The sequence below is a fragment of the Notechis scutatus genome, chromosome 4 (assembly GCF_049901735.1).
Source record: "Notechis scutatus isolate UNSWTSFEM ecotype Mainland chromosome 4, rNotScu1.2, whole genome shotgun sequence".
Lineage (NCBI taxonomy): Eukaryota > Metazoa > Chordata > Lepidosauria > Squamata > Elapidae > Notechis > Notechis scutatus.
Genome location: NC_142012.1, coordinates 15,103,768 through 15,120,017, shown reverse-complemented (window position 1 = coordinate 15,120,017; position 16,250 = coordinate 15,103,768). Strand labels below are relative to the sequence as shown.

Sequence of the window (16,250 nt, the reverse complement as noted above, 5' to 3'; positions counted from 1 at the left end):
GGGCACTGCCCAAGAGCCAGATACGATACTCTCTTTGTGAAGTTGGGTTGTCAGGATCAATCATATTGCTTGTTCTGTTTAAATACAATTGGAAGAAAGAAAAATGTGCAAAATATCAACAATGCAAAAGGGAGGGGAGATAAATGAAACTAAAAATCAAAACGCACCGTTCAAACTGAATGTTGAAAACAAACAAACAATAAAACTACTATTCATTCTTTTCAGTCCAAATTTGTATCTTACTTCATAAAGCATTTGGAAGACCTTAAGAGGTATAGTACATCCACTTTTGTTGAAATACCAATTATTGTACTCCCTACAGTACGACAACATGTTAACGCCAATAAGCCGTTGAAACATGGACACCAGATCCTTAAAGAAGCACACTTCTAAATTGGACCATAGAGTTTCTGAAAAGAGAGCAGATAATTGAAGAATACAGTGAAAACATTTTCCTTTACCTTAACTCCGATTTGCAGTCAAATACACTGCAGCTATTACTACTGGCTAGCATCTGGGCTGATTAAAATGGAAACTTCAATAAAATGGAAGCCCAATTTAATTACAGATTCAAAATAGTTTATCAGCCCATTGGGCGGCTTCATTTTGTTTCAGGTAATACCTGTAAATTCCTTCCTGGAAAGAATTCCTTAAGCAAAAACTACAATTGCCCAACAACTCTTAGAAACAATGTCATCTGAACTAATTACCCAGCTTCTTCAAAAAATAGTTCATGGGAAAGGTATGGGTCAGTGGTGGGTTTCAATTTTTTTTACTACCGGTTCTGTGGGAGTGGCTTGGTGGGCGTGGCAGGGGAAGGATAGTGTAAAATCTCCAGTCAGAGGTGGTATTTGCCGATTCTCCGAACTATTCAAAATTTCCGCTACCAGTTCTCCAGAACTGGTCAGAACCTGCTGAGTACCACCTCTGGTATGGGTAGTCCTCAACTTATAACAGTTCATTTACTTTGAACGTTCAAAGCTATGTCACTGAAAGAAGTGACTTATGACCATTTTTCACACTTATGACTGTCGCAGCATCCCCATGGTCACATGATCAAAATTCAGATAGTTGCCAACTGACTCCCGATTAATGACGGTTGCAGTGTCCCAAGATTATATGGTCCCACATCTGGGACCATCAGGTTGCAAAGACAATGGGGATGTTGGATTTACTTCACAACTGTTACTAATCTAACAACTGTAGATATTCACTTAACTGTGGTAAGAAAAGTCATAAAACAGGGCAAAACTCACTTAACAAATGTCTTATTAACAAATGTCTTGTCTGCACTACTATTACTATTAATCCTCCCATCCTTCTTTATCACCCATCCTCTCCCACTTGTGACTGTATGACTGTAACTTCGTTGCTTGTATCCTAACGATTTTTACTGACTGTTTCCTAGTATTTCATTGCTTATTGTACCCTATAACTATTATTAAGTGTTGTACCCGATGATTCTTGACTCTTGATGAATGTATCTTTTCTTTTATGTACACTGAGAGCATTTGCACCAAGACAGATTCCTTGTGTGTCCAACCACACTTGGCCAACAAAGAATTCTATTCTATTCTATCCTGTTCTGTTCTGTTCTGTTCTATTCTACTCTACTCTACTCTGTTCTAAACTATTCTATATTCTATTCTAAACTATTCTATTCTATTCTATTTCTATTCTATTGTTTAGCAACATGAATTTGGGGGTTATGATGGTCGTAAGTCAAGGACTATCTGTACTTGGATGAGCTTCCTATCTTGATGCATTTGATGCATCAAACAAAATCATATTGGAATGCCCTCTCCTATGCATTATTATGAGGCAGACACTGTCCTTGGCTTATGACCACAATTAAGCCCCAAAATAGGAACCAATTGCCAAAGTTCTGAATTTTGATCATGGGACCATGCGGATACTGTACCAATGATGGCCAACCTTTTTGGCATCGAGTGCCAAAGTGCACGCGCACGTGTGCCTTGTCAAAATGCAATGTGCATACATCCCCCATGCATGCCCCCTGAGCATGCACCCCATCCCGTGCATGCATGTGCATCTCCCATGCATGCATGTGTCCCCCACACATGCACATGCATGTGCACCCCGCATGCGCCCAACCCCTACACATGCACCCCGCCCCTGCACATGCACCCCGCCCCCTACACATGCACCCTGCCCCAGCGCATGCGCGGCAGAGGCCCGAAGATCAGCTGGCTGGCAGGAGCTAAGCTGGGGCAACGGCTCGCGTGCCCAGAAAGAGGGCTCTGCGTGCCACCTCTGGCACCTTCATGCCAAAGTTTCACCATGACACTACTATACCATTCCAGACACATGGCTGTCCAATCTCTTGGGCAGCAAAATTAGCCATGCCTTACCAAGTGCTTGCTTGCCTTTCTGTGGGAGTTTCCAGATTGCTTCTGCCAGTTGATTAAGAAGAGGATCCAAATCCACATCTTGATTTTGTAAAAGTGCGGGCACAATGAGGAAGAACCTGAGTGCTTCTGGCGAGGTTGGAGAGTGAAGGGGACAACCCAGAAGGCTCTTCAGACCCCTTTTCACCTTGAAGAGAAGAAAGGAAGAAGGAAGTGTGCATTTAACACGTTTCTTGAGCCCCGTTTTCTTCCCTGCTTCCTTATACAGATAGTCCTTGACCGATGGCTACAATTGAGCCCAACTTTTCTGTTGCCAAGTGAGACGTGTTAAATGAATTTTGCCCCATTTTATGACCCTTCTTGTCAATGAATCACTGCAGCTGATAACTTAATAACCTGATTGTTAACTGAATCCGGCTTCCCCGCTGACTTTGCTTGTCAGAAGGTCGCAAAAGGGGATCACATGACCTTGGGACACAGCAATGGTCGTAAGTATGAACCCGTTGCCAAGCACCTGAATTTTGATGACATGATCATAGGGGAGGCTTCCCAGAGCGTAATTGTGAAAAATGGTCATAAGAAGGCACTTTTTTCAGTGCTGTTGTAACTTTGAACGGCCACTAAGTGAACTGTTGTAAGTCAAGGACTACCTGCATGAGATATTTGAGTAGAGTATCATGACCAATTCCTTCCAACTCTTTACTGACGTTTCTTCCAGTACACACATGGGACAAAACAGGGTACAGTACTGAACACAGCACAAAGTCTACTGTGGAGAATCAGAGAGGAAGGATTTGAAATGCAAGTTGGGGACAAGACTGAGAGTTATCTTTTAGAGACTTCTCTGAGTCCCATGTTTATTTTTTTCATTTTCAATGATGGGAGACATTCTATGTAACATCTGTTGTGGTTCGCCGGCAGCCGGTGCAGACAGCAGCGAAATCGGACAGCGAGGAAGAAAGGGAACCAGTCAGGGACTCTGGAGAGGACTCGGACGAGGGTCTTGCATCCGATGCAGGATGGGGCCAGGACCATTTGAGAGTGGGGTGCTGCCTTCACAGCCTTCGGAGTCTGGCAGCAGTGAAGCAGAGGACCCAGGGGAGCCTGTTCCCAGTGCGCGTGTGCGCAGAACTGCCAGAAGGCAAGAGCAGCTGAAACAGAAGGGGTGACTCAGGAGTAAGGCTGGGAGATGATTGCCCCTCTCATTAAGGGATAAAAGTCAGACCTCAATGGTGAAACCTTTGCAGGAAGCAAAGTAGTTCGATAGATTCCGAGTCCTCCTTGAAGCTCTGTATAGTTTGGTTGCTTTCTTTGGTTGGTTTCAGTTATCATTAATTGGATACTTCTGTTTTTGGCAGCATTCCACAACACTGAAAGGTGTGTGCTTATCTTGGGGAACTGTTTAAGATTAGTTCTGGCTGGGAATGAAAGCAATTCCCAGCGTTGCAATAAAATACATTTTGCTTTTAAAACAAGTTTGTGTTTAATTATGTTTGACCTAGCTTGGGCCAGAACTACGTCTATGCCATGAACATATTCTGCAAGGGGAATGCACATGAATTGACAACATAATCTAGAACAAGGGCATCAAACTCAAGCCCTGTGGGCCAGATCCAGCCCATGGGGTGCTTAGATTTGGCCACGAAGCTACCCTGGAAACAACGAAGGACCAGCCCATGGTGGCTGTGCCAGCAAAAAGCCTTCCTGAGCTCTGTTTTCGCTGGCAGTGCTTGGGCCACCACAGGCCCCTCCCAACACGAGTGACATTGAGCTGCCCCCCGAGGTCAAACACAACCCTAATGCAGCCCTCAATGAAATCACGTTTGACACCCCTGATCTAGAACATAATCTCTTCTCCAGCTTGTGGTTTCCAGGTGTGCTGGGATTGGAAGCTCCACTAAGAGACTCTGTACAATGGAAATCTTCAGAATCTACAGTGGAAATCTTCAGAATCTACAGTGGAAATCTTCAGAATCTACAGTGGAAATCTTCAGAATCTACAGTGGAAATCTTCAGAATCCATTAAGAATTTGAATGCTTGTTCTTGCATTTGATTTGTTTTCTTCCCAAGAACCAGTTTGACCAGAACCCGATAATCAAAGAGACTAACCGTGCCTTGCATTATATAGTCCATATTTTCATTATATTGCCTTGCTGCCTGGGCATCCATGGGGCCAAAAGACTAAATGAGATTGATTGTCATGCCCTTGTTGGAGTCTGATTCTGAGGTGGAGATTGAGCAGCTGACAGGGAATGGGAGTGTGGCTTCGGTGGCTGTAGAGGAAACGGGGGAAGGGCGCAGTCCGGCTGGGCATTCAGAGGAAGACCCAGGGCCACCCCTTCTTCATCCTAGGGCATGCAGGGAGGAACAGAGAAGGGAGCAACGTGACTTACGAGAGAGAAAAAAACCCTGATTCCTTTCATTAGTTGCAGCTGGGAGAACAGGATATAAGTGGAGCGTTTGCACACGGCTCCTTGCTGGAAGCAAAGCGTGCATTATGTTGGTCGAGGCTTATCTGAGTTTTGGCATCCTCCCAAACTTGGGTGCTGCATTATCCTTTGAAAGTCTGCAATTTATCATCCTGGCCTGCCATGTTAAATACTTCAATGTGGTTTGTTTTGGGTTTTCTTATTTCTAATTATCTTTACTTTGGCTTCAGACTGCATTTCTGCCCTTCGTAGACTGTTTTTTGAAGAGTTTGTTATCCAGCTGAGGATAATTGGACATTGGGGCCAAGATGGAGGCATTAAAGGGAATTTATTCTACTTTTGTGACTTTGTTATTTTTGTGTCACGCCCTGGGTCATCACATTGATGTTGTTATCATGCAAATGCCATGAGTTAGCTACCCTCCTCAGACATTGGGATGCAAGTGTATAATGGTGGCGTTTGTATTATGCACTTCTTTTTGGTGACACTTTAATTTGCTGTGGATGGATGCCATGGACCAAGTGTAGTCTGTAAATTTTTTCCTAAACAGTCTCAGCAGCCACACTTAGCTGCTAAAATGTTCGTCATTTGTTTTGTTTATAAAACTGACGCAGAATTTTTTAAAGAAATTATTGCAAAATAAATTAGGCCTATGACTCGCAAGGGATATGCAGACTTGACGTTTACATTCCTTCTCTGGAACATAATTATTCCAACTGTTCCAAAGAAGGTGAAGCAGTTTACTTGAAATTAAGCCTCCAAATTGGGGGGGAGAATTGGAGAAAAAAAAATGGAACTTTGTCACTATATATATTGACAGCAGCAAGACTACTGTATACCCAAATGTTGTTATGGTCATTTCAGTACACCGTTATGCCATTTGGTTTGATCAACGCTCCTGCTGTATTTCAACATTTAATGAGCGATATCTTTGAGACATGTTGGATAAGTTTGTTGTCATATATTTGGACGACATTTTGATTTATTCAAAATCTAAAGAGCAACATCTTCAGCAGGTGCGTCAAGTGCTTCAGCGTCTTCGGGAACATAAACTTTATGCTAAATTAGAAAAATGTTTCTTTTTCAGTCGTCTATCGAATTCTTGGGACACATTATTTCTCCTGTGGGCATTGCTATGGACCCCAAAAAGGTTGAGGCGTTGTGTAGTTGGGAAGCTCTCGTCGGGTTAAAGATGTGCAACGACTTTTAGGATTTGCCAACTATTATCGGACTTTCATTCCAGGTTTTGCGAAGATAATGGATCCCATAACCCAGCTTCTTTGTAAGAAGGTTCCATTTGTGTGGGGGCCTCCACAACAACAGGCTTTTGACACTTTGAAAAAGCATTTATAACTGAACCCATATTGAAGCATCCTGATCCGGATCGCCCATTTGTGGTCGAGGCAGATGCTTCTAATGTCGCTATCGGAGCAGTGCTGTTACAAGCTTCGGAGGATGGCGCTTTTGTTTCCTTGCGCTTATTATTCTAGGAAGCTTACAGCTTGGAACGCAACTATACCATTTGGGAAAAAGAGTTGTTAGCTATTAAGGTTGCTTTTGAGACTTGGAGACATCATTTGGAGGAGCTCGACACAAGGTGGAGGTTCGGACAGATCATAGGAACCTGGAACATTTGACCACGGCTAGGAAATTGAATCAAAGGCAGATTCGTTGGTCGTTATTTTTGCCAGATTTAATTTCTTGGTTACTTACGTTCAAGTGGTCAGAACCGGAGGGCGGATGCATTATCTCGAAACCGGAGTATACTTGTGCCGAAGATCCTCTTCCTTTACGGACAGTGTTACCACCGGAATCTCTAGCTGTACTGCAGGAACCGGTAGATTTACGGGCCCAACTACGAGGCGCAACGTTTGGATGCGTGGGCGCAGCAGAGACGGGAGGACATTGGCCCAACTTCTCCATGGTCTTTTGAAGGCGATCTGCTTCGATATCGGGGTTTATTATATGTGCCTACCAGACCGTTGAGGGCTCTCATCATGACACAATGTCATGATAACCCAGCCGCTGGTCATTTTGGATTACACAAGACCTTGCATTTGGTCACTCGGACTTTTTGGTGGCCTCGAGTTCGTCATGATGTGTCTTCTTACGTCGCTTCTTGCGTTCAATGTAGGCAAGCGAAAGCAGCATCCGGTGCACCTCCTGGACTTTTGCAACCCTTGCCGACTCCAAGTAGACCATGGGGAGCGATCTCTATGGACTTTCTGACACATTTACCGTCTTCATCAGGGTTCACAACAGTGCTTGTGGTAGTGGATATGTTGACTAAAATGGCCCATTTCATTCCCTGTCGGAAATTACCATCGTCCCTTTTCTGGCTCAGTTATTTTTGCAACATATCTTCCGTCTACATGGACTGCCTGATAGAGTGGTTTCTGATCGTGGGGTCCAGTTTACGGCAGAATTTTGGAAACAGTTAATGGCGGCTTTGCAAGTGAAAGTATGTTTAGCGTCAGCGCACCATCCGAAACTGATGGCGGGACGGAGAAGGTGATTGGGATTCTTACTCAATATTTGAGATGTTTTGTTAATTTGCGACAAAACGATTGGGTGAAATACCTCCCGTTAGCAGAATTCGCGTTTAACAACTCGCAGCATACCTCCACCCGTGTCACGCCATTTTTGCAAATATGGGTTATCATCCGCGTTTCTTCCCATTAACTATGATGGATTCCCGGTTCCTGAGACCCGAGAGTTTTTGGAAGAACTACACGCAGTTCGGCGTCTACTGATACAACAATTGAACAAGGCAAAAGAAGATTATAAGCGGTTTGCAGATCGGTCCCGTCGAGATACACCTCCGTTAGTTGTGGGTGATAAAGTGTGGCTATCTACAAAACATCTGAAGGTCGATCGCCCTATTAGAAAACTTGATCATCGGTTTATTGGTCCGTTCCCGATTGAGGCAGTTATTAATCCCGTGGCATACCGCCTCACTTTGCCACGATCCATGCGTATTCACCCCGTCTTTCATCGATCTCTTTTGATTCCTGATTCTTCTGTTTGTCGATTACGTGATTCTGCTGAACCGGGTCCGTTATCATTGCCTTCTGAGAGCCTGCTGTTGGCGATACGGTGGTCGACGTCCTTGATTCCCGTTGGCTCAAAGGTCGCTTCCAGTATTTGGTCAGGAGGAGGATAGATGACTCGGAGGTTTGTTCCTGGACGGATGCGTCTACACTTCATGCTTCGGATCTGCTTCGAGACTTTCATGCACGCTTCCCTTGAAACCGCATCCGGATCGCCAGACCCGGGGAAGGGCCCTGCGGTGAGGATAGTGTTGTGATTCTGGCATCTGCTACAGGTTTTTGAATGACAGCTCCAGCGAGAGGACTTATATGAATCAGCAAGTTCTAACGATGAGGAGAGATGAATGCATTTGATTTGCAAGGTCGGCTTGAACCTTCAAACTCCTCCACCCTTCAATTAGGTGGTCAGCCGGGAGCGGGTGATAATGAGGAACAGATGATATCTTCAGGTGAAGAAGATGATAATTTGGATGATTGCTGGGTAGATGTCAGGACAAGACGTCTCCTGACAAGGAGGAACCAACGAGGATACAGTAGGAGGGCAGACCAGCAATTAGACTAATTAGTTACTCTATAAAGGGAGAGATATGACTTTGCACTTTGTCCGGAACAAAGTGTCTATTTACAAGAGAGAACTGAAAAGCACAGTCTGGAGGATTTTGATCTGAAATATCTTGTTGGGATTTGGATTTAATTCGTTGGAACTTCTACTTATTGGAATTATTTTGTGAAGGATTTTGATCTGAAGAATCTTGTTGAGTCTTGGATTTAGTTCGTGGGAACTTTTACTTATTGGAGCTATCTGTGAACATTTTCCTGTTTGCTGCCTTTCTTTACAAGGACTGCTGCTTTCAGCCTTAACTGTTTATTTTTAGAAGGTGGGACATAACACCCAAAAATGGAAGGACACTTCGATTCCTACTGAAGAATGGTGACAGAAGTTGATGGAATTGATAGAAATGACAAAACTGACCACTTTGATTAAAGAAAAGAACGTAAGTATTTTTGTTTCCACATGGAAACCGCTTCTGAACTTCGTGCTTGATGTGGAAAAGAATGAAACTCTGACTTTAGGTTTTACAGATTAGACTGATAGATCTTTATAGAAATGACTTGTTCATACTAATATGGAAAAGCAAAATGCTGTGATTTGATGTTAATGCCTTATTTTACTGTAACAGAGGGAGTCAGAAATCAATGCTTCTTTTTCTTTCTCTCTCTCCATTTTTCTTCACTTCTCTTCCCCCTTTCCACTTCCCCCTCACCACTGTTCTATTTTTGTATTTTGTATTTTATAATACTCTATAATTTAATAAAAAATGTTAAGCCCCCCAAAAAAGAAATTAATCGTCCAAATAGGGATTAATTCATAGTGTTCCAAATAAAATATGCCTGTTTTAAGGCAATCAAGTTTAGGAGGAAGAAAAGAAAGTTCTTCTCCCTGAATGTTCAATTTTGTTATTTGTAGCAGCTTTATTAAACAAACAAATTTAAATGTTTTATCCAGCAATTATTAATTGATCCTTTAAATAAAATAATTGCTGGCCTTGAATAGACCTTACTTTCTGCAGCATCCATAAATTACAGAAACAATCTTGGCATAAAAAGCTTTCTTGGCCCACTCAGAATTATTTACTCTGGTGTTTGTCTTTGGGGATTGACAACCCCAAATAAGACAAACACCAGGAAATATTCTATTCTATTCTATTCTATTCTATTCTATTCTATTCTATTCTATTCTATTCTATTCTATTCTATTCTATATGTGAAATCTTAATGGCACGTTATACCTGTGTGAAGACTTTAGGCTTAGTGGCAATCTTCTTAAAGAAAAGAAGAACAGCCGACATATCAACACCAACCGTCTCTTCAAATGTTCTGAATTTTTCCTCTCTGCAGGAAAGATAAGGATCAATCACCATCAGAGTCTCTTCTCTACTTCATGGAAACTCGTACATTGTGAAAGATTTGGATTAGATTTGGCTATGAAGGTTACTCTGTTGATCACAAGGCTGTAGCAATCTGGCCCCCTTTATAATTAGCGCGGCCCTCAAGACTGATAGCAATATAGCAATAGCATTTAGACTTATACACTGCTCCCCTGTACTTTACAGCCCTCTCTAAATGGTTTACAGAGTCAGCATATTGCCCCCAACAATCTGGATCCTAATTTTACCAACCTTGGAAGGATGGAAAGCTTAGTCAATCTCGAGCCAGTCAGAATCGAACTGCTGGCAGTCAGCAGAATTAACCTGCAATACTGCATTCTAACCACTGCACCACCACTGATAAATACACCTCCTTCTTAATTTTGCCCTACATTAAGCATGTCTACCTTAATTTATAATAACAGTTAGAAAATACATCAGTTCTTCGATGGATGCAAGTTACCTCTGTTGTAGAAAACTGCCATTGATGCAAGCTGCTGACGAGAAGATCAAGTTAATATTCCTGTTTATGGAAAAGAAAAACAAGCAGTGTTTTTTATTAAGTTGATTTCAAAAAATCTTAACTAAGATGAAATGGACAAGAATCTTTGATTATAAAGCTACCTACTTCCTTTTTGAAAATGAACTTTGTGGTACCTTTCTTCCCTTGCAGAAAGTCATAGAGTACTGAAATCTTTGTAATAAAAGGGCAAGAGAGAAACGACAACAGCAAGACCACTTCTATCACATTCTCCATTATAGGATAAACATAAAAGGCCTATTCTTCCATCAAAAGCCATAGAGTTACTTGCTGGAGTTCATAGATCCAGGAATCCAATAGGCAAAAGTTACCATTTTGTTTGTGAAGTAATGTCAAAAAACATCTATAACAGTCTCCTCCAGTTTAGCATCTTCTAGATATTGTCTGTCAACTAAAAAAATATTCCTTTGGTCTTTTTAGTTGCCAGCAGAAAGGGAGTGGGAGAAAGTAGTGCATTCCTTAAGTGCCTCAGATAATCGCCTTGGCAGCCCAAAGCTGTTGGCACGCAAGAATATTACTGGAGAGCATGATGGATGACTCTTGGCTATGGATGTGTCCCATTGGAGAATATACATCCAGGGGGGTGGGAGGAAGACCAGGGTCAAGGGGGAAATGAATGATGTATTTTAGTGTCGGCTGCACCCAGCTAACGCCAATATGACCACTCCTAATAAATCAATTTTTTTTTACTCTGAGAGATGCGGCTAGAGACTTATGATTTGAATGGGGATGGATTTGTTGGAGCCCTGACATTGTCATCGTTCCAATTAAACTCTCCATCCCAAATTCAGCACTCAGACACAAGGTCCATCCAAGAAAGAATTTATTAGAGAAGTCATATTAACACATCTGGGGAAAACCCGAATCTGAATTCCCGCATTTTCCTCTGCTACACTAATACTCACACCCAGCCCCTATTGATGATCCTCAAGTCACTCTCTTCAATCCACCTCAATTCTGAACTCCCACCAAGTCCCTCCAAATTCCAACGATTTGACCTTGAGCTCTGTTGAAAGAAAGTTGTTGTGGCTCTCCTCCCTTCTCACTACTCTCGTTCCCACAGCTGCCCATTCCCCCTGTGGCAGTCCTAAATCTGAATCAAGATGGATCCGGGGCTGACAGATATATTGTGAACACCATAGTTAAGTACCGATGATTGCTCTTGGCTCAAAGACAGTAAAGAAGACTTTACTTTTAGGAAATTAAAAATGGAAAGAGAAATGTTTAATTCTCTTGGAAGGCGGTAGGTTTACATTGCAATTTACGGTGGCCCAATAGTTATAAGAAAATGGAAACAAATATTGTTCTTTCGGTTTGACCTATCTATTAGGAAGCTGTTTGATTTAATCTTCATATACATTTATGTGCTTTTTGAAATGCTTATTTCAAAAAGAAATAGTGGAATGCATGCATGTACCGGTATTTATGTACATATTCTTATATAAAATATATTGGTGGATTTTAGGCCAGAATTAAAGACCAATGACCCTAGTGTCAAGATTAAGGCAGTTATCCCCATTTAAATCATGAGTCTCAAGCCAAACTTCAAAAACTTAAAAAGGATTTATTGGGAGTTAACATGCCAGCACTGCCTGGGTGTAGCCAATTCTGAGACACATAATTCATTGTCACCCTTGACCCTGGTTTCCCCCCCACCCTCTGAGTGTATCATAATTCATATTCTCCAATAGGACACACCCATAGCCAAGAGTCATCAATCATGCTTTCCAGTTGCAGAAACTTCAGTCACCTAGTTACTATCTTTGAAAACATTTATGGAATGCAGTTTCGGTTTTGCAAGCTAATGCACTGCTCCTCCCTCCCTTTCTGTTGGCAACTCTAAAAAGACCATAGAAATATTTTATGAGTTGACATCTAGTATAAATCAAAGAATCCCTAAAGAATCCCTAAACGGTGACTAATACCATTAAATAGGGAAACACACCAGTCTATTTTCCATTGACTGGATATTGCCCAATTGCATTTGACTCCGGATTTATGAGACTATTTCACAAATGCTAACAGAGAGAGGTCGTTCTCGTTTAATGATCGCTTGTTCAGCGACAGTTTGAAGTTACGATGGTGCCCAACAAGGGGGACTTACAGTCAGTCCTTGTACCTATGGCTGTTGCAATGTCCATTTGTGGCCTTCATTGCTGACTTCAGACAAGTAAGTCAATGGGAAAGCCAGCAGGAGGTCACAAACGATGAAAATGTGATTGCAAGAAGCTGCATCCACATGGGATTTAACTAACGTAGGCAACGTGTCAATGAGGTCACATGACATCACAATTTATGACCACATCTCTTAGCAATGGAGTTCCCAATCTCAATTACTGTTGATAAGTGAGGACTATAGTGGAGCCTTAATCCGTTTCTGGACTCTGGTCGCGACCCTAATCCGTTTCTGGACTCTGGTCGCGACCCGATTTGGTCGTGTCCGGAAGCATGACCGACTGCACATGTGGGCAGTAAAAAAAATGGTGCCAGATGGGAAATGGGCACGGAAAGGGAATCTTTCTGCGCCGATTTTGTTCGCCACTTGATTTTTTGAATCGTGACCCGATTTAACAATTGGGTGGATTTTTTTGTTCGCCACCTAATTTGGTTGCAAACAGGAATGTTCGCGACCCGAGGTTCCGCTGTACCTATTTGTTTGCAAGAACTGCAGAAATCAGATTGTCCATGTGGTATTTACCATTTTATATTATTCCAGCAGCTAGGATCTGAATTGGACAACCACTTAAGAACCTTTTCCTCCTCCACTGTGGCCAGTGTTTGCAATACATTAGTGTACGCATTCTGAAAAAAAAAAAAAAGGTAAAGATGTATTTTTACATATCTTGTACAATGTATATGGCTTCATGTTTAAACCACAAATCAGGAGAAGCTGTACATCAGGGGTGTCCAACCTTGGCAACTTTAAGACTTTAAGACTTGTGGACTTCAACTCCCAGAATTCCTCAGCCAGCTGGCTGAGGAATTCTGGGAGTTGAAGTCCACAAGTCTTAAAGTTGCCAAGGTTGGACACCCCTGATGTACATAAAGGTACCTTCTCTAATGCAGAGAACAGCATTATAAAAATATTGAAACTGTTGCATGAGGAACCCATAAAGGAGTTGACTTTTCAAGCCTGCCACTAATATGTATATATATATTGCTTCTTTGGCCTTTTAAGGAATCAGTTTATAGTGGAATGAAAGTTTCCTTCTCTCAAATTGTACTACTCCTAAGGATAGAAAATATTTCCCCAGATCTGGCGTATAAAATATATCAGGGACAGAAAAATATTCAGATTGTGCATCCATTAATGTGACATTTCTGTGTATAATTTGGATCATGGACTTCTCTTAGATACTGGAAGCTGCCTTATTATATTAACAATAATAGCTTGCTTTTCCTAGCAGATATGAAGTTGTGACAAGCTTTATCTCTTCTTCTGCTCCACTTCAATTCAGAAGCCATATCAGATAACTTTTTAAAAATAGAGATAGTTGGGGAAAGAGTGGATAACAGCTGTTGCCCAGCCTTACTTGGATTTGAAAGTTAAGTTGGTTAATACCTGGATGGGAGATGACTAGAGAATACCAAATACTATAGATTACCAGGGGTCTTCAAACTTGACAGCTTTAAGACTTGTGGACTTCAACTCCCAGAGTTCCTCCTCCAGACATGTTAGCTCAGGAATTCTGGGAGTTGAAGTCCACAAGTCTTAAACTTGCCATGTTTGAAGACCCTTGGACAAGACCATTGTTTCTGAACCTCAGCTATTTTAAGAACTGTGGATGGACTTCAGTTCCCAGAATTCCTCAGCATGGGGACTATGAATTTGAAAAAAATATTAAGGAAGACCATGTTGAATTGGGTCTACATATTACCCTGAACCTAAACGGCCTAATTGTATTTACTTGTTTCTAACTCATAAAACTTGACTCAACAGTCTTGTTATCTTTCTATTGATAAAGGATAAAATGCGACTGTGACAAGAATTTACTAACTGTGTAGATCAGGGGTGTCAAACTCGCGGCCCATGGGTCAGGTGTATCACGCGCTGGCCATGCCCACCCCCGATTTAGCAAAGTGGGGGAAAGTCGTGATACATCACATGTCGACAACGTGACGACACGAGTTTGGCACTCCTCGTCTTTATAGACACTGAATAACTAATCAAGACATTTTGGAACAATAACCAATGTCATAAAATGACACTGCATTTAGGCTTATCATGTAAGTGAAATAGGGCATTTTTTTCAACGTTCTAGGCAAGCCCTGTTTGACTCATGAAAAGGCCATTTCCGGAAGGAATTAAAAAAATAATTTCAAGTAAATGTTGGCATTTTGTATTACAAATTATAGATGTTTGTTGCCAAGTTCCCCATTTGATTACCTTTTCTTCCAGGTGAAGCACAATACTTTGGTTGCCTCCAGCAATGATTTTAACTACCTTGTCCAAGGTACTTCCTTTAGTAAGAGACAAACAAAAGAGTGATTCTTCCCTTAAGATTAAGAAAGATTTCTATCTAGAATCTGGTTAGTAGCGGGGTGTCAAATTCACGGTTCACGAGCTGGGTGCATCACGTGCTGGCCATGTTCACCCCCCAGTTTAGCAAAGGGGAAAAAAGTCCAAATGATGCCATGAGTTTGACAATCCCTAGGTTAGTAGAACTTTGGCTAGTGCCACTTACAGTGCAAGCTACTTAACAAAAAGAAACTTCTCACTATCTCATCAGAATCAATCACTGCATGTCAAGAACCGTTTCAGCATACTGAATTAAAACCTGATACTTATTTGAGGAGACATATACTGCCAAATACAGGGGATGCGGTGGCTCAGTGGCTAAGACGCTGAGCTTGTCAATCAGAAAGGTCGGCAGTTAGGTGGTTTGAATCCCTAGTGCCGCGTAATGGAGTGAGCTCCCATTACTTGTCCCAGCTTCTGCCAACCTAGCAGTTCAAAAGCATGTAAAAATGCAAGTAGAAAAATAGGGACCACTCTGGTGGGAAGGTAACAGTGTTCCATGCGCCTTCGGCATTTAGTCATGCTGGCTACATGATCACGGAGACGTCTTCTGGCAACGCTGGCTCTTTCGCTTTGTAATGGAAAATGAGCACCACCCGCTAGAGCCAGAAACGACTAGTACATATGTGCGAGGGGATCCTTTATCTTTACCTATACTGCCAAAGCTGGATTGTCTATTAAGGCAACATAATTATAATCATAAGCCAATATCCCATTTCAATCTTTTTTCTTTGACATGGCCTTTTATTTGTGTCTTGGTCACATTTTTCCCGATTAGCCACATCTCTCTGTATGCATCTGTTTTTTATTGTAATCTGAAAATTATTTTCGGCCTTAGGATTTAACTCGTACTTTGCATATAACGTCCAGCTTGAAAAATGGTATGACTTACTGTGTTTATTACGAACACCCAGATCAAGAGGGAGAGGAATCAGCTGGTCACTTGTTCTTCCTTCTCCATGTTGCCCTTCAGCTCCATAGCCAAATGAATATACTTCCCCAAGTGCCGGGACATAAACCAAAGTGTGCCATCTGTTTGCAGAATCATAGATAATTCATAGGTAGAAGTTTTATTGATCGCATCAGGCCCTTTATAAACTGAGAAGATATTATGACTGTTCACCACAACATATTCCTGTTCTGTTGTTTCTTTAAGATTCTGAAGCAATACAGATAGTCCTCAACTTATGGCCACATTTCTGTTAAGTGACCTTTGCTCCATTTTACAGCCTTTCTTGCCTCAGTTGCTAAGTGAGTCACGGCAGGGGATAAGTCAGTAACCTGGTTATTAATTGAATTTGGTTTCCCCATTGATTTTGCTTGTCAGAAAGTCAGAAAAGGTGATTACATGTCCTTAGAACAGAGGTCTTCAAACTTGGCAAGTTTAAGATTTGTGGACTTCAACTCCCAGAA

General features: G+C 41.9%; 1 protein-coding gene across 1 annotated transcript in view; it reads right to left on the bottom strand.

Annotated features, from left to right (window-relative positions):
• LOC113415290 (E3 ISG15--protein ligase HERC5-like) overlaps positions 1–16,250 on the bottom strand; it is a 52,950-nt gene that overhangs the window by 21,235 nt on the left and 15,465 nt on the right. Inside the window, exons 7-13 of the mRNA XM_087962860.1 lie at positions 15,730–15,869; positions 14,706–14,779; positions 13,017–13,120; positions 10,241–10,300; positions 9,640–9,742; positions 2,373–2,556; positions 244–410 (exon numbers count right to left, since the gene is read on the bottom strand). Coding sequence (XP_087818986.1) covers positions 244–410; positions 2,373–2,556; positions 9,640–9,742; positions 10,241–10,300; positions 13,017–13,120; positions 14,706–14,779; positions 15,730–15,869 — 832 coding nt within the window. The remainder of the gene's footprint in view (positions 1–243; positions 411–2,372; positions 2,557–9,639; positions 9,743–10,240; positions 10,301–13,016; positions 13,121–14,705; positions 14,780–15,729; positions 15,870–16,250) is intronic.